Here is a 23,871-nt window from a genome sequence, read left to right as displayed (position 1 = left end):
TTTTCATACAAAATATCTTAAATTGTGTTCTGAAGACGAACAGAACTTTTACGTGTTTGGAATGACATCAATAACAAAGGCGAAAGCTCCAGTATGTGACTTTTGTAATTGACCACAAGAGGGCGCATTTCCAACAATAACAAAGGCGAAGCTTGATGACGCTATGAAGCAGGTGACGATGGGAGATGTCGTTTTTAATGCGTTTTCACCATAGAAATGTATCTAAATTGGATAAACGAATCATGATCACGGATGAGGTAATTTATTCGTTTTTGTATTACCTGTATATATGATCGTATTATTTTATGTCATCATAATTAATGAACTGCAAAGAACGTGAAATGTTATACTATATTATCCCGTTACAACTTACAGCTATTTGTTAAATGATTTGTTGGGTTAATGTTGTGCAGTGTTACGTGTTTATGGTTAATGCTGTGTTGTTTAACGTGCTCAAACCAATCATTCTAAAAGTAAATTTGAACGAACATTTGCAAGTAATGACTAAATATATTTTTAACAACACAAAATCCGATTGTATTTAATTGTACTGCCATAATCTCGGTCACCACACGTGATAAAAATCCTTACCTTAGTACATAGAGCAATATAACTTACGTTTTACTGGCACTTCAATACTCGCCAAAGAGTTACCTCTACCCATAAAAACTAAAACCAAACCATATGCGCGGCTATAACATAACCCACCACTTCCGCATTTGACCATGTGATATTCCGGTGTGGTCTACACCGGAAAAAAAGTATAGAGCGGACATTGCGTCACTGAGAGGCGACATATTTTTTCCGGGGACGGCCAGTTATTTAAAATCGGAATTTCTCTGAAATAAAAAATCTTTGGAGACTTTTGAGATATTGTAAGTACACAAACTGGAGGAAATATATCATACTGTGCAAGTTATTTTCGGAAATTTTATTATACAAACCCAAAAGTGCACGTGGCATATTTAAACAAATGCAATAATGTACAAAATAATCCCTTTAAGCACACGTGCATGAATTAAGTGTATACAAACCAAACCCAAAAGTGCACGTGGCATATTGCATTTAAATTTAAACAAATGCAATAATGTACAAAATATGTCAAGAGGAAATAATATACAGCAATTTATAATCAGGTTATATTTTCCACAATTTAGTATTTACATTTTAATGTAGATACATTTAAGTGGCTAATAATTTAATTATTACAAATTAGTGGGCTTTAAATAATAGAGTGGGCCCTATTTAAAAGAGACGTAATAAAACGTATGATTCATATTAAAATCATAAAATATAATCAATGCTTCCCAAAGTTAAATATCCAAAGAACATAAATAAAGTTTTTCAGAACGTGCACGCGAGTCACATGATGCTTCGCTGTGTTTGGTCAGAATTTAAATCCCAGCAGCCAATCAGAGGCGGAGATAACGAATCGAGCACAATTCAAAAAGTAGCAGCGACTCACTGCATTCCCATCCGAGCAGCGGGCCGACGCACTTCATTCGTGCCGTTTAATTTCGTTCTTATCCGCGAAATACTACCAATGCGTGCCTCAGGGAGGTGAATACACATCTTTTAGATAAGATACTGTGTATACTGTGGGTTTTCACGTTGGAGTTATTATTTGAATGTAGTTTTCGGTGGTTCGCAGCGGATGTGGATGACTGGTGAATTGCGTGCTGTTTCGGGATAAAGAAGCAAGGAACTTCGCCTCGGTTATTTATTTTTCAGGACTTTAGGGTTCCTTATTCTACTTAAATCGTCCTTTAAAGTGTGCAACGATGAGCGCTGGAATCGCAAAGACAGCGAGGCCACCGGCTCACGTCGACCCCAAATCTGCTCCTCTGAAAGAGATTCCTGATATTCTAGTGGATCCCAGAACCATGAAGAGATACATGCGAGGTCGCTTTCTGGGAAAAGGGGGATTTGCGAAATGCTACGAGATCACAGATATGGACACAAAGGAGGTTTTCGCAGGGAAAGTCGTGCCGAAGTCGATGCTACTGAAGCCGCACCAGAAAGAGAAAATGAGCACAGAAATCGCAATTCACAAGAGTCTCGATAACCTACACGTCGTGGGATTTCATGGGTTTTTTGAGGATGACGACTTCGTGTACGTGGTGCTGGAAATCTGTCGGAGACGGGTAAGTTAAGATCAGGGATACCGATTTGAAAACAGACCGTCAACGGTCGGTATTCCTGTCACTGGATGATAGTGTACTACAGTGCTTCAAGTTAACTCATTTAATTAAATTATGCTAAGATTAACAGGTACTTACTGTGTTCTTGGTTCAATTGTTTATTCCTTTTAATAATGTACGAGATATATTACTAAGAGACGTTACTTTCTCCCTTACGCTGTCAGTCAGTGTATTTTAAACTGGAGGATGTGACGTCAGTTGATTTTCTGTTTCTCGGAGATATTGTTGAAACGAACTCCACTCAGCAGTTTTTATTTCTTTCCTCACTTGCAGTTTTTAATGTATCTATGTATTTTATGCTTTCACATATATATATATATATATATATATATATATATATAACTCTATATGTGTATATATATATATATATATATATATATATATATATATATATATATATATATATATATATATAATATATTTATTATTGAAGTTCCTGCCTACTCTTTTTTGTGGCATAAGTCGAGTAATAAAAAAGGTTGTTTGAAGTTCCCGCCTGCTCTAGATTTTGGTGCTTCATTTCTTTCTTTCCTTACAGTCTCTCCTTGAATTGCACAAGCGGAGGAAGGCAGTGACGGAGCCCGAGGCCAGATACTTCATGCGTCACACTATTCTGGGTTGTCAATACTTGCACAACAACCGGGTCATCCACCGTGATCTTAAACTTGGAAATCTGTTCCTCAGTGATGACATGGATGTGAAAATTGGTACGCAAACAATGATTGTTCTTTGCCTTTTTATTTCATCCCTGACCTCTTTTAATCAAGACTGTTTGTCCAATTTCTCTCTCTCTTTAGGTGACTTTGGTTTGGCCACTAAGATTGAGTTTGATGGAGAGAGAAAGAAGACCCTGTGCGGCACTCCAAACTATATCGCCCCAGAGGTGCTCTGCAAGAAAGGCCACAGCTTTGAAGTAGATGTATGGTCACTAGGATGCATTCTGTAAGTCCGTTGTTGGATTAAATAACTTTGGAAGCATTTGATTTTCATAAAACACTAGTTCTCTGATGGAATTTCATTCTTGCATTATGATTAATTTTTTATAATTGAGCATGTATGATTGTATGTCTATCAGATACACACTGCTGGTTGGAAAGCCACCATTTGAGACATCCTGTCTGAAGGAGACCTACATCAGAATCAAGAAGAATGAGTACACTGTTCCTAGAGTAAGTATCTTTGCATCAAAGAGTTGGCATGAAATGAAAATACTATTTTCTAAATGTATGTTATAGAAATTATGAATATTTGTCTGGTCTTATTTTTCATTAAATGTTTTAACCTTGTAATGTTTCATTGTGACTAATTCTATGGTGGCACATTACACACTAGATTTTGTAGCTTCTATTGTTGAATATTTAATGCAACTAAAGTGAATCTCCTCTTCGATGTGAAAACATAATTGGTGGCATATTACAATATGCTTTTTTTTTTTTTTTTGTCTTGTTTAGCATATTAATCCAGTTGCTGCTGCTCTGATTCGTCGGATGCTGCATGCCGACCCTACTCTCAGACCTTCTGTGTCCGAGCTGCTGACCGATGAGTTTTTCACCTCTGGTTATGCGCCTCTGCGGCTGCCCACTTCCTGTCTCACTGTACCTCCCAGGTTCTCCATCGCCCCGTCCAGTCTGGATCCCGCCCTCCTTCGCAAACCCCTCTCGTCACTTAATAAAGGTATGTGTGTAGATAAATCCATTTATTTTTACTTTATTTAAATGGCTACGTTGGATTTCAGTGTTTTCCTACTTTATTGAATATTGTCACTCAGAAATATTTAAAATGAAATTTTAAACACTTGTTGCATGTAAACTTCTGGGTGTACAGGAACAGACAGTCCAATTGAGAAAATGGGGAAAATGGAGCAGCCTCAAAGAGAAGATCCTCAGCAGAGGTTAGTTGGCTCTTTAAATCTGGTTTTGAACACACATTTTGGCCAGTTATATTAAAACCATGATTTTTAATATAAATTTAAACTCAGGCTCGCGTCCATTATAAATGTAGGGTTTGGGGATATATATATTTGTATTTAATGAATTTGTCACTAAATGTAATATTTTGCACAGGGATGGAGCTGAACAACCTGACTGTCATCTAAGTGACTTGCTGCAGCAGCTGGCCAGTCTCAACACCGCCAGGCCATCTGAGAGAGATTTCATTAGACAAGGTAACCACATGGATTCTTTGCATCTTGCAACAGAAGGGATGTTGCTGTATTTTTATGGGAATAGGAGCTACTGTGATGGCATTTGCACAAAGCCACAAAAATATGGTCAATTGGTGTAGATGTTCAAGCTATTGACAAGCACATTGCAATGATTTATCTTTCCTTTTATAGAGGAAACCGAGGACCCTGCTTGTATTCCTATCTTCTGGATTAGTAAATGGGTCGACTACTCTGACAAATATGGCCTTGGTAAGACACCATGCTGACACTGATAAACTCAAGCCTGTATGCAAATTGGAATTTGTTGTTGCACTAAAATTTCAGTAACTGGAAATATACCCTAAAAACTTTTGAAACCCTTCCCTCTAAACCGTATCATTAGCATTTCTCCAATGATGCATTTTGACTCTTATTAGTGTTTTGTTTTTTTGCAAACAAACTACAACATGTAAGCATGTAAGCAGGGTGAAATCACTTCGTCATGTAGAGTAGAAACATTTTAAAATTTGTTTGGTTGAAATGAAGAAGTGGCTCATTGCTAAATAGCTTTACTGTGACTGGTTTAATTTATTACCTGAGAAAACAGCACTCAACCGCATAAGTTCAACTACCCTAATTACTGAAACTTTTATTTTAGGTTTTTGGCTAAATAAACTTTTTTAATTCTGGTTTGTGCATCACTACAATTAGTAGAGTTAGCTGCAGTTTAGTTTGGTGGATCCATCAGTCCTTAAGGAATGAAGTATTCTGCTTTTACTAGCTATGTTTTAGTCAACATTTTTCAGCACACTCTGATAGCCCTGCACAGGTCCTGTTTAGTAAACTCACACCCGCCCTGCACATGCAGTACTTGACAGAACACCTGACCGGTTATGTGACAGCAGCATTAATTTAATTCCATACCCTGACCCGTTTGACAAAGACCGCAACGTAAACTGCACCTGCACTAAATCTAGTACATCAGTTAGGCAATCATTTTCTCAAGTAATGAGCAATCAAACCAACATTAGCCATTCTAAGTTGATGGATTGATGAAAAATAGATATGTAGTGCAACATGGTAATTAAAAGAAAAAAAGATGAGAACATGCATCCTTTGTGTAAACGATGCAATTTTTTTGCAGACATATATGAACAATCTGCCCATATGGGAAGTGACTCACAGAATTATGTTTTAAAGGGATTGCATTTGAATGCATTTGTCTCTCCTGAAACCCTGCAGTGTCTTTGTGGCCGTTGGTCCTCCTAGCAGCATGAACAATAAAACTTTTATTCAAATTGTGAATAGATTTATATACAGAAAGCAAGCAAGGAGCACTCCCGTTATAATCAAGCAGCCATTCATGTCAGTTGTAGTGTGACTGGCTACGACGCGGACGCTCAATGCTGCAAATCATGTCGTAAATAGAAATCTTTTTTTTTTATTATTTTATTTTTCGGTCTTCAGACTACAGAGTGTGAACTATCAGCAGATATTGAATTGAACACCGCAAATGATAACGTAAATAATTATTCCACCAGTTACATCAAATATAAGCTGTTCATCCGTCCCATGTGCAGGACTCTGCTCTGAGTTTAAAGTAATGTACTATGTAGGGGAAAAAGTCACTGTCTTCCACGGTTGCAGCAGCTAGCTATATATTAGGTGAATATATATAAAGTGAAGATTGTTTTCTTGAACACACAGGATGGGTAAGGTGCTTTAAATGTTTTGAGAATTACATTTTTTTTTTTTTTTTTGTGTTCAAGTTTCATTCAGCTACTTGCATGCTGTCTAAAAATATTGCCCATATGCTAATGTATTTTTGCCTTTTTATAGGTTACCAACTGTGTGATAACAGCGTAGGCGTTCTGTTCAATGATTCCACACGTTTGATCATGTACACTGATGGTGACAGTCTGCAATATATTGACCGCAACTCATTAGAATCCTACCTCAGTGTTCGTTCCTACCCTTCTTCGCTCTCTAAAAAGGTCTGTGTATGCTGGAAATAATGCAATGAAAAAGTTTCCTAATGGTTTTCTGTTATCCAGGATTGCTAAAGTCTTTTTTTTTTTGTTTTTTTTTTTGTTTTGTTTTTAATGGGTTTAGATTACACTCCTCAAGTACTTCAGGAATTACATGAGCGAGCACTTGCTGAAGGCTGGGGCTAACATAACACCCCGTGATGGGGATGAAAACACACCCTTTCCCCACACCCCCCACACTTTCCCCACAAAAAGAGCCACATCGCTACACACCAGAAAAACAAAACTGCACATAAAAATCTTCCACCAGATGAAAAAGCCACCACTTAAAAAAGTGATAAAGTACTGCATCTGGGCACTTGTGATGTCAAACAAAATACAGAAGTATCCAAACTGAAACAGTGAACTCTATTTTCTCTTTGTGCCCTCCAGGACCACACTAAGCTTATTTTGTGTCCCCTGATGGGAGCAGTGACGTACATCAATGAGAAGCGAGAGTTCTACACCTATAAGATGACCTTAATCGAGGAGTTTGGATGCTGCAAAGAGTTGGCCAGCCGTTTACGCTACGCTCGTAACATGGTGGAGAAGCTTATGGCCTGCAAAAGCACTGCCGCAGCTGCTACTTCCACCCGCTAAACCACTGACATCACAAATTGTATAACTTTGTGTTCACCACCAACTCTGCTTGAGTCTGAGGGCCCTTAAATATTCCAGCAGCAAGACTTGTACAGTTCTACGCTATGACTTCCTCCTCTTGATCTGTTGTTTACTCTTACTGTCACTTGTTTTTTTTGGGGTTTGTGCCCATGCCAGCTCTCTGTATCATGTGAATGCTCTTGTACATGTTTTAATGTTTTAGAACTTTTCTATTCTTTGTATAAAAGCTTTTGGAGTTTAATCTTTTAATGTGTAAGAGAATATTTGAAATAACTTGGAATTCCAAAATAAAGATCTTTTTAGAGAAATTTTGATTGTTAGATACTGTTAATGATAAATACAAGTTTATAATTATGAGTTTAATTAAAATATAAAAGTCTTGAAAGTGTGTTTTCTTTAAGTCAACATGAAACCTTATGATCATTCGATCATTTCAATATTTCACTTTACTCATTTTAGTATTTTTGAAATGGGGTGTAACTGTTACATGTTGAGTTTTCTAAGGTAATATGGACAACTGTTCAGAAGTTTGGGATTGGTAATTTTTTTTTTTTTTTTTTCATCGGCTGCCCATTTTCCACAAGTTGATGATTCTTTAGGGTCTTAATTAAAAGTCTGTAACATAATTTGTTTAAAATTTCTCAATGGTAGTGTAAAAACACCTTTTTTTTTTTTTTTTTTTTTTTTTTTACCCTGTCAAAAACGGCTGTTTTCAGAGCAAGCTGTTTTGTAGCATTTTCCTTTAAATGTTAATGAGCTCTGCTGACCCCGCCCCTCTCTTCAGAGCTGCTCTCAAAGGGACTGTTTACTTTAGCCAATCATGAAACTTGCTAATTAGCACCTTATAATGTACAGTATTTGAAAAATAATGTATTTTTTGAACATTAAAGCATGTCAACATATTCTGTTACACCAAATACACAAAATAATGATCTTTAAAAAAAGCATCATATGACCCCTTTAAAAAAAACTTATACTCACTTTTTCTGTAGGTGAAGCTGGACAACGAATGATTTGCGCAAACATAAACGCATTGAGGCAGAACGGGTGGCATTCCTTTCAGAAACAAACGCAATTCACTGCATCTTCAGCGACTCAGATGTCGGGAGTAAAAAATGATGGCTATGTTCATTATTACATGATCCAACAACAGAGCACCAAATCAGCATATACGAATGATTTCTGAAGGATCATGTAATCCTGACAACTACAATAATGACAGCTTTGCCATCACAGAAGTGAATTAAATTTTAAAATATATTAAAATAGAAAAGTTACTTTAAATTGTAATATTTCACAAGTATTATTGTTATTGTATTTTTTTAACAAATAAAAGCAGCCTTGGTGAGCAGAAGAGACAAAATCATTAAAACTCTTAACAAACCCATACATATTGCATGTTTTCTGATTTATAGTAATGACTTGATGTCGTAAGCATATATAGCTTAAGCTTATGTTTCTTTAAGACAGCATGTGCAAATAAGAATAAAAAAGAAATTAAAAAATAAACTCAATCAAAAATGTAAAAGTACAGTTTATTTATTTATTTTGGGTGCTCAAACAAAAAGCAAGATTATATCACTGTCTGAAGTGTTTTGTAGATGCTGTTATAAAATGGCACATAAAAGTACCATGGTACTAACATGTTTTTGCACATACACAATGGTAATAGCATGATATTTTTTTAAGTACCTTGTAATAATGTCAATACCACCTAAAATGATCAGTATTTTGTTTAATGGAAATCCACAACAAACACGTCTGCAACAACATTAATCTGAATCAAGTATAACAGTTTATGGATCTGTGCCACTGTAACAAATAGTTGAAGAGATATTTTTGGCAAAACAATCAGTATACATTTAATCATCACTGTTTAGAAAAACGAAGGCACTAGTATTTCCACATTCAGTGAATTGAGTGAGTTTCCAGTGGCAAAAATCCTCAATGCTTAATTTATAAAAAAAATCTGTTTGTTTTTAAACTAACAGTATAAAACTAGTGTACAGCAGGCTGTAAAATACTTCAAGGAAACACAATATTAATGTTTTGAAGCTGTAACACTGAGAGATGGGGATGAAGTTGCAATGTGGGATGGACTGTAAAAGATCCATAAATGTAGCACAAAGCTGCAATTCAAACCACACAAAGCAAAATCAAAAGAAAAGAATCCCAATCCCAGTCCCAATTTATCTGAATCACACAAATACATATACATGTACACTTGGTGTACAAATTGACTAATATGATAAATTAGCATTTTTTGTTTTCAGTCCACTAATTATCAAAGATCTTCATATTTCTGCAATATCTTTCGTTAAGCTTAACCAGTAGCGTGTTTAGGCATCATGCAAACCACGCAATTGCATAGGGACCCTCAGTCCAGGGGGGCCCCCGTGGAACGCGATTTCTACCGAAGGGGGGGCCCTCGGGACCGCACTCAGTGTTTTTTCTCAGTCATACTCTCACATAAAGCTACTGAATGGCTTCAGAACACCAAGAACATCCTGCACAAAATAGACCACATTTATGATATCTATAGAGAATGTTTCACTCCTTTTAGAAACGTAAATGCTTCTGTCCCCAGTCACTGTAACCGAATTTAAAAATGCACAGTCTTCAATACTTTCTCCTTCTGTGTTCCATGGATGAAAGTAAATCATGAGTCTGGAACAGCACGCAGATGAAAACAAAGTTTGAGGACAGAATTTTGTGGTGAACTATCCTTTAAGAATGTCCTTAATATGAAAATACTTTAATACCATTTAATTTTCTACTTATTAAGAATATAAGTAGTTGGCTGGCAATTCAGTAATCTTCTGTGTTAAAAGTCAGAATTAAAATAAAACTGACAGAAATGGTAGAACATTTGCCAATCTATTGGCGGAAAATATGGCCTTTTTATTTCTTTGCTCTTTGGTTCACATCATAAAACCAGCAGCGACAATGGCAGCTCTGTAAAAAAACAATTAATACACTCAGTAACTCATTTGGTTAATCTGACCTATAAAACCTGTTTCTGTAAAAGCATAGGCATAAAAAACCTGGGTAAATTTCGCTCAGCAAGTCCAGTAGGATGTTTAGGTAAAATCTGTCTGTAGTGCCCTACAACGAAATGTGCTCACTGTTCTGAAGTGCAGAATTATACATCGACAGTGTTTAGTTGAGTCCTCAGAGTCCACATTTCCTCAAGGATCTTACTTTTCCTCTCCAGTCCAGTGTAGGAACAAACAAGCATGTCTCTATGGATGGTGGTAGTATGGGTGAAAGAGTCTCTCGGGGGCACAGATGCTAAGCGCTGAATGCGTGTGAAGCAGTAACCGGGGGAAACGGGAGGTAAAATATGCCACAAAGCCATCAGGGACTTCACCAAGAGCTATCTGAACCTCTGGTGGGAGCTCATGATAATGATGTTTCTGTAAAAAACATTAGAAGACTTATATATTATATTATATTATATTATATTATATTATATTATATTATATTATATTACATTATTCAAAAGTCTGGGGTCGGATTTATTTTTTGAAAGAAATTAACACGCATTAAAGGGTTACTCCACCGCAAAACGAAAATTTTGTCATTAATCACTTACACCCATGTCGTTCCAAACCCTTGTGACTGTCCCATAGACTGCCAAGTAAATAACAGTGTCAAGGTCCAGGAAAGTATGAAAAGCATCGTCAGAATAGTCCATCTGACATCAGTGATTCAACCGTAATGTTATGAAGCGACGAGAATACTTTTTGTACATGAAGAAAACAAAAATAACGACTTTATTCAAAATTCCTCTCCTTTGTCTCTCCAAATCAGGATAGTGCTATTTTGGCAATTCTGAGCAGTACGCAGATGGCGTATGCTCTTCTGTGTCAGGCATGCTGCGCCGATGCGCTGTTTGCTTTCAAACCAAAGCGCAAATACACATAAAAAACATATCCTTGTGGTGCGGCTGACACAGAAGAGCTTAAGCTGCCTGTGTACTGCTCAGATTTGTCAAAATGGCACTACACTGATTTGGAGAGACACAGAGGAGAGGAATTGTTGAATAAAGTCATTATTTTTGTTTTCTTCGTGTACAAAAAAGTATTCTCATCGCTTCATAACGTTATGGTTGAATCACTGATGGCAGATGGACTATTCTGACGATGCTTTTCATACTTTCCTGAACCTTGATACTGTTATTTATTTGGCAGTCTATGGGACAGTCTCAAGCCTCCCTGTTTTCATCCAAAATATCTTAAAGGGGTCATATGATGCTGCTAAAAAGAACATTTTTCTGACTATTTGGTGTAATGAAATGTGTTTATTTGGTTTAAGGTTAAAATTTTCCACATAATGTACATTATTGTTTCTCCTCTATGCCCCACCTTCTGAAATGTGCCGCTTTTTACAAAGCACATCGGTCTGAAAAGTGAGGTGTGCTGTGATTGGTCAGCTATCCAGTGCGTTGTGATTGAACGAATGCATCAAGCATGTGACAGAAATGTTACGCCCCTTAACATAATGTGATGCCTTGTCCAGCCAGAGCAACGAGACATAAACAGAAATATTGTGGATTCAACGAAGGAGCTTGAGCTGCTTCAGGGGGGCATGGAAGAGTCTCAACTTTTATAAAGAATATCTCTTTGGATTTGAGACTTTAGTCTTTGCAACTTTACAGATCTTCTTTATGCACCAAGATCTTGTAACACTCCAAAGAGAAAGGAAAATTTAAAAAAATCGCATCATATGACCCCTTTAAATTGTGTTCCGAAGACGAACGAAGCTTTTACGGGTTTGAAACGACATGGGGTAAGTGAATAATGACAAAATTTTCATTTTGGGATGGAATATCCCTTTATACTGATCAAAAGTGAAAATTCAGCTTAGACATCACAGGAATAAATTACATTTTAAAATATATCAAAATACAAAACAGTTATTTTACATTGTAATATCATTACAAAATATTACTGTTTTTACTGTTTAATCAATTTTTTTTTAATTTTGATAAGAAACTTCTTTCAAAAATGTTTTAAAAATCTTACAGACCCCTTTTGAATGATAGTGTATATTATATTATATTATATTATATTATATTATATTATATTATATTATATTATATTATCAGTGCAATATGAATAGTTTTTGTGTGATTTCTGACTTTTGTATGCATATGTTAAAACACGTAAAGTTCTAAACACTTACTTTATTTCTCAGTGCTCTAAGTAGGTCTCTCACAGAGTTTCCTTTATATGTACGAAATCTTCTAAGATCTGCCAGATGGAAATAGTTTTATATTAGGCATGCTAATATATAGACATGCATGAACATGAATTGAAACATTTTTCATTACATATACATTAAAACATTCCACATTGTAATCAACATTTTTGTCAAAGAAAAGTACAGTAGTAGCAGTGCTTACCAGCCTGCAGTGGTGCTGATATGTGCATCCTCCAGTTGGTTCTTACGACAGATCTGCCGGAGTTCTCCAGACGGGCCACTATAGTGCTGTCTGCTGGCTCCTTCTCTATTCTGTCACTGACATCCTAGAGCCAAAAGAACAACTTTAGCATTGCACTTTCTCACTATACACAATGAACACACAAAAACACACACCTGAAAGAACTGCAGCTGTTTCTCTGGGCTCCAGAAGAAGGGATGTTTGAGGATGGACGCTGCTGAAGGACGGGTCTCTGGTTCAGCACTGATCATCCGCTCAATCAGATCTCTGCCAATCACATCCTCTACAAACACCAAAACAGCCATAAAACATTAAGAAGCTATTTAAATATGAGTGTTTCGATGCATGCACATAACTAATGAAATTATTTGAATATATTGTTTTTATATTTTACTTAATACATACTTAAATCTGATCAAAAATATTTAGAAAAAAGAAAATGTGTATTATTCACTTAACTTGACAAGGCTAAATTAAGATCTGATTTATTCATTCACACTTGTTAATCAGTCAAACAACAAAGTTATTAGTTGATGCTAAAAAATGTCAAACAATCATATTTTGAAAACAAGATATGTTATTTATTAATGAGGCTGATCTTAGATCTTATTTATCAATAGAAACCTGTTAATTAGCCAAACAACATAATTATTTTAGTAAACGCTAAGAATATTTAATTAATGACAGCATTTTCATTTTTGGGTGTACTATCCCTTTAAGTCAGTGATAACAGTGTCTAAACAAAACCGGACACTTCTTAAACAGAAAGTACACATCCATATACTTCAAATTCATGCATGCACAAACCATGTATATCCTCCATAAAGTGGTCAAGGTTATAGATTCCAGAGAGGATATTAGCTTGACGCCGCAGAGTGTCACCAAACGGATGCTGTCCTTTGGACGTCACATAATAAAACACACATCCGGCCGAAAATATATCCACTGCACTTGTCTAAAGACAGAAAAATAGAGGGAAAAGGAGAGAAACTTATACAGAATATATCTTATTTAGTAAATTTTAAAATTCAGTAGACCACAGTATCTGTTTTTTAAACTCAACATGTGACGTGTGTGTTTGTATGCATGTCTACTGGTCGTACAGGGTTCCCTTTTGGAGCATTTATGAGTAATTCAGGGGCAATCCAGCCTTCGGTTCCTGGTATTCCAGAGCGTAGGCTGAAACTATGGCGACCATCTGGAAGCTTCTTACACAAGCCGAAATCTGAGATCACTGCCCGGACTCGACCCAGTGCCCCCGGGAGAGAGAGCAAAATATTACGTGGCTTTAAATCCCTGTGAACTGAGCACAAGAGGGACAAGTAATTACAAATAAAGGTGGGTCCATCTGCTTGCATGCATATATACTGTCACTATCCAATTACTTTAATAACACTTAATAAACATTGGTGCAATGCAATTCTACTATGTGCAACTGTTATGCATTTTTAAGAAGTTACAGGAAGGAAGTTATGAAATCGTTGCTATGGCAACAGTGACTCACCAATGTTGAGGGAGTGCAGGTGATTGAGGCCACACATGGTCTGGTCTAGCAGGGACACTGGGTTCAGCTCTGAGTAAGGACAGCTTGGGTCCTCCACATACTGCATACCAAACAAAAAGTCAGAGTGCATGGAAACAAATCAGTTGTGATTATACAGCTGATTATACAGATGAAACTGAATACTAAAAATGCTATTATACAGTTAGAAAATAGAAAATACAGTACAGTACAAGAATATAGATGTATTAGTAGTGGCTTATTGCCAAAGTCCTATTTGTGATCACAGTTTTTGTCTTACTTGTTAGTAGAAATCTTTAAAAATTAAGCATTTTGCATATTTGTCAGAGAATGCATCTTGAATATAAGTGTATTTTCAGTTGGCTTGGCAGAGTGTTTTAAAAATAAATCTTTTTTTTGTTGTTTTGTTATTGTTAAGTCAAATTAAAACTTTAAAAAGCATTTTTGTTAACTGAAATAAAGCTGAAATCAAATGAAAAATAAATATTAGATATTAACATTATTAAAGTATTAACATTACTAAAACTGAAATGAAAATAAGTTTCATTTCAAAAAAGTTTATTAATAATACTAAAATAAAAAAAAACACTGCATGGTATTAAAGACACATTTAAAATTTTTGTTGAGGCTACATGGTTTCAATGTTGTTATTGTTAACTAAAACTAAAACTTAAAAAGTGTTTTCGTTAATTGAAATAAAGCTGAAATAAAATATGAATATTAGATGAATTATATAATTAATTAGAAACACATTCAGAAGTATAAGTGAAATAAAAATAAAGCTAAAAAAAATAAATAAATCAAAAACTACTAAAAACAACAAACAAAATTCCTAAAACCTAAATTAAAATTAAAACTGAAAAAACAAAAAAACTTATTCAACATATTAATAAATACTATGATAGTATACTAATAATAGAAAAATAACTAAAAAAAAATACTTCATGGTTTTAATATAAATGTAACATTTTTAATTGTGTATATTATAATGCATTATACTTTTTGTGCAGCTAGACTAACTCTAACCCTAAATGCACAAACAGTTTGTTTTCAAGCAGATTACCTTGTCTGCCACTGGCTGACTTTTCAGTTCTAATTATAAAATTCTAATGTTCCTGCCCAAATTAGAAAGCAAATTAGTACCACATTTAAAGCACTGTTATGTTCTACAAACACACACACTCACTGAAACACACCTGCTGGAGTGTAGCGGCACATAGCTCTATGGCAATGTAAGTGAACTGTCTGTCCCGCTCTGTGCAGAAGTAACGGATGACATTGGGATGCTCGTCTGATTCACGGAGGAGCTGAACCTCTCGCTCTGCAAACTCCACGCACTCTGGAAGAATACGCTTTACCGCCACACGCCGACCGTCAAAATGACCCCTGCATCCATAACAGCAGTGAATTAAGGATAAAGAACAACCAACCAAACAAACCAGTGAAAAACTAGCTTCACAATTCATAATAACCCACCGGAACACAAAGGTTCCCTCTGTCCCATGGCCCAACACCTCGGCAGGACTGAAAGAGATTTTTCCAACTTCCACAACGTCAGGCTGTTCACCTGAAAAATATGAGTTAGCTACTATTTAAAGTAAAGGCTTAAATCATAGTGAACAACATACAAGTTTGTAAATGAAATAAACTGCTTGTTTAGATAAAAGAAAAGAACAATGGGCCTCATTCATGAAATGCGATTCTTATAATCAGTCGTAAAAAAGCAATATACTTAAGAATAGTTTGAATTTAACAGGATTTGCACAGAAATTTGTTTTTGAGTTTCATGAATAAGGTTCAACAGTTGATATGGATATAGAATAGTTTCCGTACTTTGTGACTGAGCAGCTGTCGTAATTGGGGCGGAGTCTTTGCTTGAGAATGGCTGAGTTTGATTGGATGCAACAGAACTAGTCTTCTCTGAATGGCTGTTGTTGTTAAAGGATGAGGTTGAGGACGGAGTGTTGGGCTCTGTGGCAGCGCTCTGATTGGTCAACACCGGCAGAGGGTTGGAGTCCACTGGCTCTTCAGATCTCTGGGATTTTCTGACAGGCTAATCGAAAAGAAAAGAACAAGAAGTTTTATACTTGTTTATTTATATGATTTACTTATATGCTTATATACTTATATACTTATATGCTTATTTATATACATACATACACATATAAGTATATATCAAATATTATCCACCTATATATTTATCCACCTAAGATGGTGTCACTACTAAAAATAAACAATGAATAAATTATAGATAAATTATATATTCATTGACATCAGAAGGCTACTTTAGAGGAACATTGATACTGATACTAATTTATTCAAAATACACTCTACTACACACCCTTTTGTGTTTTAGCAGGAAGGCAATCCACGCTCCCAGCAGCAGTGTCATCACCAGCACAGTCATGGGGTCAGAGGTCAAGGAGTCTGGCAACACGGGGGAAGTGCTGGGCTTTGTTACCGGTGGCAACTGTAAACAAAAGATGACAAGTTTGTGCTTGGCTGTTCGGAATGCTTGCAATTTCATCATGCGTGAGATTTTCATTGGCCTACAATCAATTAAAAATCTTAATTTGTTTAACAAGTTAATTTAAGAATGTACAGTACAGCTCCGAATTTAACATTATGAATTGGAATATAAAGCAAAAGTTGCATAGATTACTTTTATGATACTTTTATGTATAGATCACTTTTTATTGTATTTTTATGGTATTATTACCTTTTTGACAGTTTTTGGAAAATAGCAGTGCAAACATTATACAAAATATCACTTTGTGTTTTTCACAAAAACAATAACATAAAGCAGGCTAAATAATGCAGGCTTTGAACAACATGAGGGTGAATTGGACTCACAGGGTGAGAGGCAGAACGGAAAGAAGAACCAGAACCTTGAGGTGGGATGACTTCACCAGAGCGCTGCAGATTCTCTGGGAAATCTCTCAACATGGTGGTGTGAGCCGAAGGAGGGACTTCATGGTGACCTACTCACACACACACACACACACACACACAGATATCGACTGAATGAACATTAAGAAATGCAATTTGCAAAAGCTCTTTCTTTTCATTTTATCATTATTTAACTATGTGATGACAATGATATAATAACAAACAATATAATATAATATATATTTTTTAATTAATTATTTGTGATATATTCATTGTTTTTAATTAAACTAAAATTTTTATATAATTAATAATGTTTTAGAATGAATAAATTACATAATTATCCATTTACAGAGAAACATCGCTACTTTAGGCCAACAGTTTTATGAGCACAGGCCAGTGGTTTTGGGTGATGGAGGGTATTACTTATTTTTCTCAAATATTCAAAACTCAGTCCTGAAACTATTGAACTAGAACTTAAACTGTGAGTGTTGCAGCATTGCATATGTATTTACCTTGAAGTGCACATATTTAAGTATGCAAGTGAGCAAACTTTAGAGTGTCTGCACATTTACGAAAATAAATGCATTGAGGAGTTGGCCATACCGATCAGCAGCCACTGATTCTGCAGGGAGCTGCTGCTTCCTGGTGGATATTTCACATCAGTGCTGGGTGTAATCTCACACTCGGGTCGCCCATTACCCATTGTGACGCCAGCTGTGATTGGCCCCTCGATGCGTGCAAGAGTGAGACCTTTTGGCTGAAATGGAAACAGGATAAGGTTAATCAGAAGTAAGTTTTACTGTTGGTTTTGAATAATGGAGAGCAGAACTTACCACAATTGCCACACCTTGATGCACAAGAGAGGTAGAAGCATACAGATGAGAGTCCGTCTTGCCAACATAGAGAGTAGGACTATCAAAATACGCACACACAAATACATTATTACTTTAAAATAATACTTTATAATAAGGTAGTCAATTGACTTGTTGCATAGTTAATTGCCTTTTAAAAAGTCATAAAAGGCACAAAAGGGTGAGTTAATGATGACAGAATATTTTTGGGTTGTGCATTATCCCTTTAAATAAATAGGTTTTGAAAAGCTACTGTAAAATTTCTTACACTAGCTGAGTCTTAGTGCTGTGGTTCTCCTTTGTGAACTGGTAGGCCCACTTCATGGTGTGGGACTGTGTGTTTTCTGCAGTGAAGGTCAGATAACGCAGGGTTTCTGTTGCGACTGTCAGATGAGGAGCTCGCCGCAGACTGTCCTGACTCCATAAGTAAAACCCTGCCACTGGAGAATCAAACTTCTGCATCCACAAGACCTCACCAGAGTCCCGATCCACCGTTACCACCAGACCGTCCCCACTGGATGCAAAGTGTGACATCTCTGTGATACACAGACACGTGCAAATTTGATGAAATCGAAAAACACCCAAATTCAATAGGCTGGCCTGTGCATGCGTGAAAAGGAACCTACTATACTCATATTTTTTGTCATCATAGAGAGGCGCGGAGTAGTCATTGTAGGTTGCATTCCAGCGGAGCTCCTGAGTCTTCGTATCATACATGGTGATCATATATTCTGCAGACATACACAGGGAAACATGCATCACAACCAATCAAAAGTGTGGGGTCAATAACATTTTTTAAATGTTTTTGAAAAAATTTAATGCGCACCAATGCTGCATTTATTTGATCAAAAATACAATTAAACAGTAATTTTGTGAAATATTATTACAATTAAAAATGTATATTTGTATATTATTTCTATTTTTAATATAATATATTTTTATATATTCTAAAATGTAATTTACTCCTGTGATGACAAAGCTGAATTTTCAGCAGTCTTCAGTGTCACATGATCCTTCAGAAATTATTCTAACATGCTGATTTGATGCTCAAGAAACATTTCTTATTAGTATTGTGCCGCTTAACATTTAAAAAAAATATTCTGATATAATTTTTCTCTTTACTGTCACTTTTGATCAATTAAACACATTATTGCTGAATAAAAGTATTACTTTCTTTGTGTGTGTGTGTGTGTGTGCATTATATATACACATGTGCAATACAAGAATGATTCAAAGATAAGGTTTATGTATATGTGTTCGGACCTGTGCGACCAATGAACAGCAGTGGGGCAGAGGGGCAAATGGAGTCTGAAGAGGAGGTGCTCAGACTCGTCTGTTTTTCACCTGTCTGAGGATCAACCACAAACCAAGTATCCTGTTTTTTACCTGGGAAAATATACACAGTACAATAAATGAGAGTGTACAAGGGCATGGAGCTTTTCACAGATCATTTTATGAACATGCTATCAGGGTTCCCACTGCTCAGAAAAACTAGTATGTTCATAACTTTTAAGCTTTTATTAATTTTTTATGAATTTTGAAAGATCACATTGAGCTAGAAATCACAATTTTTTTCATATAAAATGTCCCTAGTAAACCATCGCTACCACAAAATACAGATATCAAACACAGATTTCACCAAAAACATTATGAGCAAATACAGATGTGTTTGACATTACCTGTGTAGAGCACCCCATCGGAGCTCCTGCAGGGAGAAGACTGGACCAGTTCTGGAATAGTGAACGGGAGTTTCTGCAGAGAAGATTCATATAAATGACTGAGCTGTAACTCTAACAAACACACTCACACCCCTGTGCATGACACTCACCATCAGACCCTCTTTGCGCTTGCCTCCTAGTACATACAGACTGCCATCATTGGGATCTGGCAAAAAGCCTGGCTCAAGAGGAAACAGATAACTTTAAAGTTGGATCAAGAAGAGTGGGCATTACATACCAGAATGGTGTGAGACCTGTGTACAATTTTAGAACAATAACTAAATTGGGTTTGGGCTAGTATCCAATAGCCTAAATGGCTTAAGTGATGTCATTAATAAATGTGGATTCAGAGAAAAAGCAAGTTATTACAGTTTCATTAAAGATCAAGACACTAACTTATGGGGTCAGTAAGATGCATTTTATTTTATTTAAATTAATATTTTATTTTATATTATATTTAATTTTTTATTCAACAAGGATGCATTAAACTGATCAAAAGTGACAATAACAGCAATTATAATGTTAAAGAAGATTTCTATTTCAAATAAATGCTGTTTTTCTGAATTTTCTATTCATCAAAGAATGATTAAAAATGCATGATGGTTTCATGGTTTCATGTTATATTTTAAATATTAAACAGCATAACTGTTTACAAAATTGATCGTGTGACACTGATGACTGGAGTAATGGCAGATGAAAAATTAACTTTTGCAATCACATTTTAAATATATTTTAAATGTAAAGTAAAACAGAAAAAAGTTTATTTTAAATAGTAATTATATTCCACAATATTACTGTTTTAATGCTTTTGACTTTTTTGGCGAGCATAAGAGACTTTTATTAAAAAAAAAAAAAAAAATCATATATATCATATATATCTCAATGAGCCCAAATGGTAGTGTACAGTCACTGAGTTTCTGAAACACTTACTCTTGGAAATAGGTGGGAACCTGTATGATGGGATCTAAAAGAGAGAGTGAAATGTTTAAAGTTGTTTGGCAGATATTAATTCAACAATTACACTACACTTAAAAATATGTCATGGAATTACAATTTTTTTTTTCAACAAAAAAAAAATTCCTTTAAACATTTGACTTGATGCTACAAAACAGCACTACAATATAATAATATTCTTTCTATTATGATTTGTCATAATGCACATACATGCATGCAGATACACACACACACACCTTCCTTCAGCGTCCATTTGATGTCTCCTGTCTGTTTACTGACGGCATGCAGACTTCCATCCAGTGTAGAAACAAAGAGCAAAGATTCTGGGAGAGAGACTGAACTTCCTCCCTCGCACTGAAAGAGAAACCAGTAAAACATGATTTCACCCACCACACTGCAGATATCAGATTATTTTAAACTAATCGCTACCTGATATGTATCCAGAAATACCCACAGTGTGTGTTCTCTTGAGACTGAGTGTATGTGTGTGTGTGTGTGTGTACAGATTTGCCTATACCTGTGAAGGCTAGCATTTTTAAAATCACATTTAGTTTCATATCTAATATGTCTGTACTCCAACATGTCTGTATGAGTTATGGCACTTTTCCACTGCATGGTACGGCACGGCACGGCTCGGTATGGTTCACTTTTGGGGGGTTTTCCACTGGGTACAGTACCTGGTACTTGGTACTTTTTTTAGTACCACCTCGGTTGAGGTTCCAGATTCAGGGGGAGGGTATAGCAAATATGTTATTTACTAAAAAACATGTCTATACAAGGTTCTCACTACTATAGCTTCAGAGGATCATGTGTGTTTGTGTTAGAGAGCATGGTTGACAGTCAACGGTTATTAACCAGGATATCCTTCTTCTTAATGCCACTCCTATATTTACCAAAAAACTGCCTGACAATATACGACTGAGAAGGTGTGGATGAACAACTCTGAATGAGCCAATATCACACAACTGTATAATGCATGTTTTAAAATTTTACTTCACATTTTATAATCCTTTTTTGCCATGGTTCTGAATAACATTTCTGAATCTTGTCACATATTTAGTTCATTACAGTAAGATATCTATCTGACCCACTACTGAGTCCATGTCCACCCTGTAACGTAATAAAGTTGCAGAAACAATTCAAAACTGCTTTGACCCACTAAAAAAACACCAGTACAAAAGGTATTACATTTATTTGTATGATTAAGCTGTTATTACATTAAGGTATACAATCTTTATATATTTTAGGGTATACAATATTTTGAATTTAAAATAATTCATCCTGAGGGCATAAAGAACAGTTGATATAACCTCAGGTCAAGCATTATGACACATGGACCAGTAAGTGATTCAAAGAAATGATCTAACAGCGTCACCTAACTTAACACTGACTGACCACTCTTTTCTCACACATTCACAGTAATAACACACCAGCTCTGGGAACAATACGTCACGGATTGCGCGAGCTCTCCAGTACAAAGCCTATTAAGCGCGCGCCTATGCAGGTCTCGTGCTCAGTTTCGTGTAATGTGACACTATTGTAAAAACTCAAACTGAAATGAGCTTTGAAAAAAACAGTTATTAGGGTTGCGTTTCCAACTTCAACAAACATGTTGCTTGAATCGCTCACCCAATGAAAGAGTCGGTCTTTTGAACCGATTATTTTTAATGAGCCGTTAAGAAACGAGTCACAAATTGTCGGCTTCGCAGTCTGACTGTACTTTGTTTAGGTATAAAATTGTATGGTTAGTATAATGCAGTTAACAATATCATGCAAAATAATAGTAATTTTATTATTATATAATTTTACTTTTTAATACCATTACAAATATTTACCAAAAAATGCTATTTCGTAAAAAGAAAATGGCATAGATACCACAGATTTAATACAGATGCAACCTAAAGTAATACAGTAATCATAACCCTTATAATAAAACACCAACAATTTCACTACAAAATGAATATTAAAACGTAGCTTAGCGAGAGATAACTAAAGAATCTGTGAATCGGGTTTTTTGAAGAGGTTCGTTCAAACGAACCATCCGAATGAATCGATTCGCCAAAATGAATCACTCGCACGCATTATTCATTATCATTCTCTATATATTATATTACTTTGTTAATTATAATAAAATAATATATTAATATTGAATAATAATCTGTAATTGTTGTTTTATTTTTCTTGTTTTATTTACTACTTTTTAATTATCATTCCAAGAACCCCAGAGCACCCCGCCTCTGCTTATCCAAAAATAGATCAACACATATCTCTGTCCCCGTGCATTCCCTGTGGTGACCAGCAACATAGAGTGGTAAACACATGAGATAAATTCCCCCGTATTTACCTGTGACACTATTCCAGTGAAGCTAAGCAACAACAGCAGCAAATGCCTCCAGTCCGTCATTTCTCCCTAAATCTGACAGGTCCGTCTGCGGCTGAAGTTTCGGCGTGTTCTAGGTCCGTGTCAGTAAATATACACTAAGGTCGAACGGGCTCAAAACTCCTCCAACAAAACGCCATAATCACAGAGTTTCGGAAAAAACTTCACAGCGGCATATTCAATTACTCACAGTACTGCAAGGGTTCAGCATATGTCTGCAACATGCCAGACAACTGATCCTATATTATGATAAGAAATATTGCACATTTCCGCGTTGGGACGGAACTGGTGATGTCACTCAAATCAAGCATACAGTAGAAAACTAGAAGGCACGGCCATGTTTGTTTGATTGACAGCGCGTCTGACCAATAGTGTCTCGCTGCGCTGTTTTGAAAGGCGGAGCTTCGAGAAAACTGGATGTCATTTTAAACACGTGGAACAATAACAGTTTGGCCCTGACAATTGATGACAACACGGCCTGTTCTGTCTCTTTTTCTTTTACTTTCGAAGTTCAACATCGAATATTCTCTCTGCTTATTAAGTGGGCGAAATAAATGTTCTGCAATTTTAGTGCCATCAGAACAAACAATTTTATTATTGCCTAATTAAAATGAAGAAAAACAACCTACTGAAACATGTATGACCTTTTATTTAAAACAAAGAATTATACCGATACAGAGCAGACCTGTATAACTAAAGCGAATGCAACATATAGATTGATAATGTGATATAGGGGACACCTGGGCTAGATGTCACACTCTTTACTCCACTGAATATTAGCGTAGCTTTATTTCTGAAATTCAGTGTCTATGTAGGCATATACACATGGCAAAATAACTAAATAAATAAACAAAATAAACAATAATAATAAATAAAACAAAGATGTACTTAAATGTTGTTTAATAAAATTGGATGAATTACCTCAAAATGTATGAAAATATATTTACATTAGCTGTGCTGCCCCCTTGTGTAAGATTTTTAGCGTCAAAGCCACCAAATGATTTTAGGAGGAACCCGCAGTTCGTGAATATTTCCGCGCGCGCGCGCTCATGTATAAATGCTTGCTTATAACATAAATTAATTGGCATTTTTGTTTCTCTTTTCAGTAAAGTAAAAAAA

The 23,871-nt window shown here is 35.7% G+C and overlaps 2 protein-coding genes across 2 annotated transcripts; one reads left to right on the top strand and one right to left on the bottom strand.

Moving 5' to 3' along the window:
- The first annotated feature begins 1,418 nt into the window (after nucleotides 1-1,418).
- LOC109062389 (serine/threonine-protein kinase PLK1-like) lies at nucleotides 1,419-7,301 on the top strand. The gene is made up of 11 exons (XM_042735774.1): nucleotides 1,419-2,144; nucleotides 2,740-2,908; nucleotides 2,999-3,143; nucleotides 3,277-3,370; nucleotides 3,653-3,875; nucleotides 4,026-4,092; nucleotides 4,265-4,365; nucleotides 4,537-4,614; nucleotides 6,184-6,338; nucleotides 6,457-6,634; nucleotides 6,760-7,301. Exons 1-11 carry the CDS (start codon nucleotides 1,782-1,784, stop codon nucleotides 6,969-6,971), a joined length of 1,785 nt encoding a protein of 594 aa, XP_042591708.1. The 5' UTR covers nucleotides 1,419-1,781; the 3' UTR covers nucleotides 6,972-7,301.
- Nucleotides 7,302-8,710: 1,409 nt separating this feature from the next.
- On the bottom strand, nucleotides 8,711-23,083 carry LOC109068012 (serine/threonine-protein kinase/endoribonuclease IRE1-like). Its single transcript, XM_042735646.1, has 22 exons — nucleotides 22,717-23,083; nucleotides 20,609-20,726; nucleotides 20,351-20,382; nucleotides 19,529-19,603; nucleotides 19,380-19,452; nucleotides 18,964-19,086; nucleotides 18,327-18,431; nucleotides 17,969-18,236; nucleotides 17,683-17,761; nucleotides 17,453-17,606; nucleotides 16,814-16,941; nucleotides 16,302-16,430; nucleotides 15,794-16,013; nucleotides 15,437-15,527; nucleotides 15,157-15,346; nucleotides 13,943-14,042; nucleotides 13,542-13,741; nucleotides 13,246-13,393; nucleotides 12,594-12,721; nucleotides 12,400-12,523; nucleotides 12,180-12,247; nucleotides 8,711-10,408 (listed from the first exon to the last, which is right to left on the bottom strand). Exons 1-22 carry the CDS (start codon nucleotides 22,774-22,776, stop codon nucleotides 10,235-10,237), a joined length of 2,787 nt encoding a protein of 928 aa, XP_042591580.1. The 5' UTR covers nucleotides 22,777-23,083; the 3' UTR covers nucleotides 8,711-10,234.
- Nucleotides 23,084-23,871: the final 788 nt, after the last annotated feature.

This window comes from Cyprinus carpio, chromosome A1, assembly GCF_018340385.1.
Source record: "Cyprinus carpio isolate SPL01 chromosome A1, ASM1834038v1, whole genome shotgun sequence".
In the NCBI taxonomy this organism is placed as follows: domain Eukaryota; kingdom Metazoa; phylum Chordata; class Actinopteri; order Cypriniformes; family Cyprinidae; genus Cyprinus; species Cyprinus carpio.
The sequence above is the reverse complement of the archived record's forward strand: the minus strand, read 5'-3'. Positions and strand labels throughout refer to the sequence as shown.

What these genes read in the sequence shown, in the direction of transcription:
- LOC109062389 (XM_042735774.1), top strand. Translation starts at nt 1,782, where the DNA reads ATGAGCGCTGGAATCGCAAAGACAGCGAGGCCACCGGCTCACGTCGAC. An exon ending in TGGTCACTAGGATGCATTCT is followed by an intron (nt 3,144 to 3,276) that starts GTAAGTCCGTTG and finishes TATGTCTATCAG; the next exon opens with ATACACACTGCTGGTTGGAA. An exon ending in CCTCTCGTCACTTAATAAAG is followed by an intron (nt 3,876 to 4,025) that starts GTATGTGTGTAG and finishes CTGGGTGTACAG; the next exon opens with GAACAGACAGTCCAATTGAG.
- LOC109068012 (XM_042735646.1), bottom strand. Translation starts at nt 22,776, where the DNA reads ATGACGGACTGGAGGCATTTGCTGCTGTTGTTGCTTAGCTTCACTGGA. An exon ending in CAAATGGACGCTGAAGGAAG is followed by an intron (nt 20,383 to 20,608) that starts GTGTGTGTGTGT and finishes TCTCTCTTTTAG; the next exon opens with ATCCCATCATACAGGTTCCC. An exon ending in TTAGAGCACTGAGAAATAAA is followed by an intron (nt 10,409 to 12,179) that starts GTAAGTGTTTAG and finishes TGTTTTTTACAG; the next exon opens with AAACATCATTATCATGAGCT.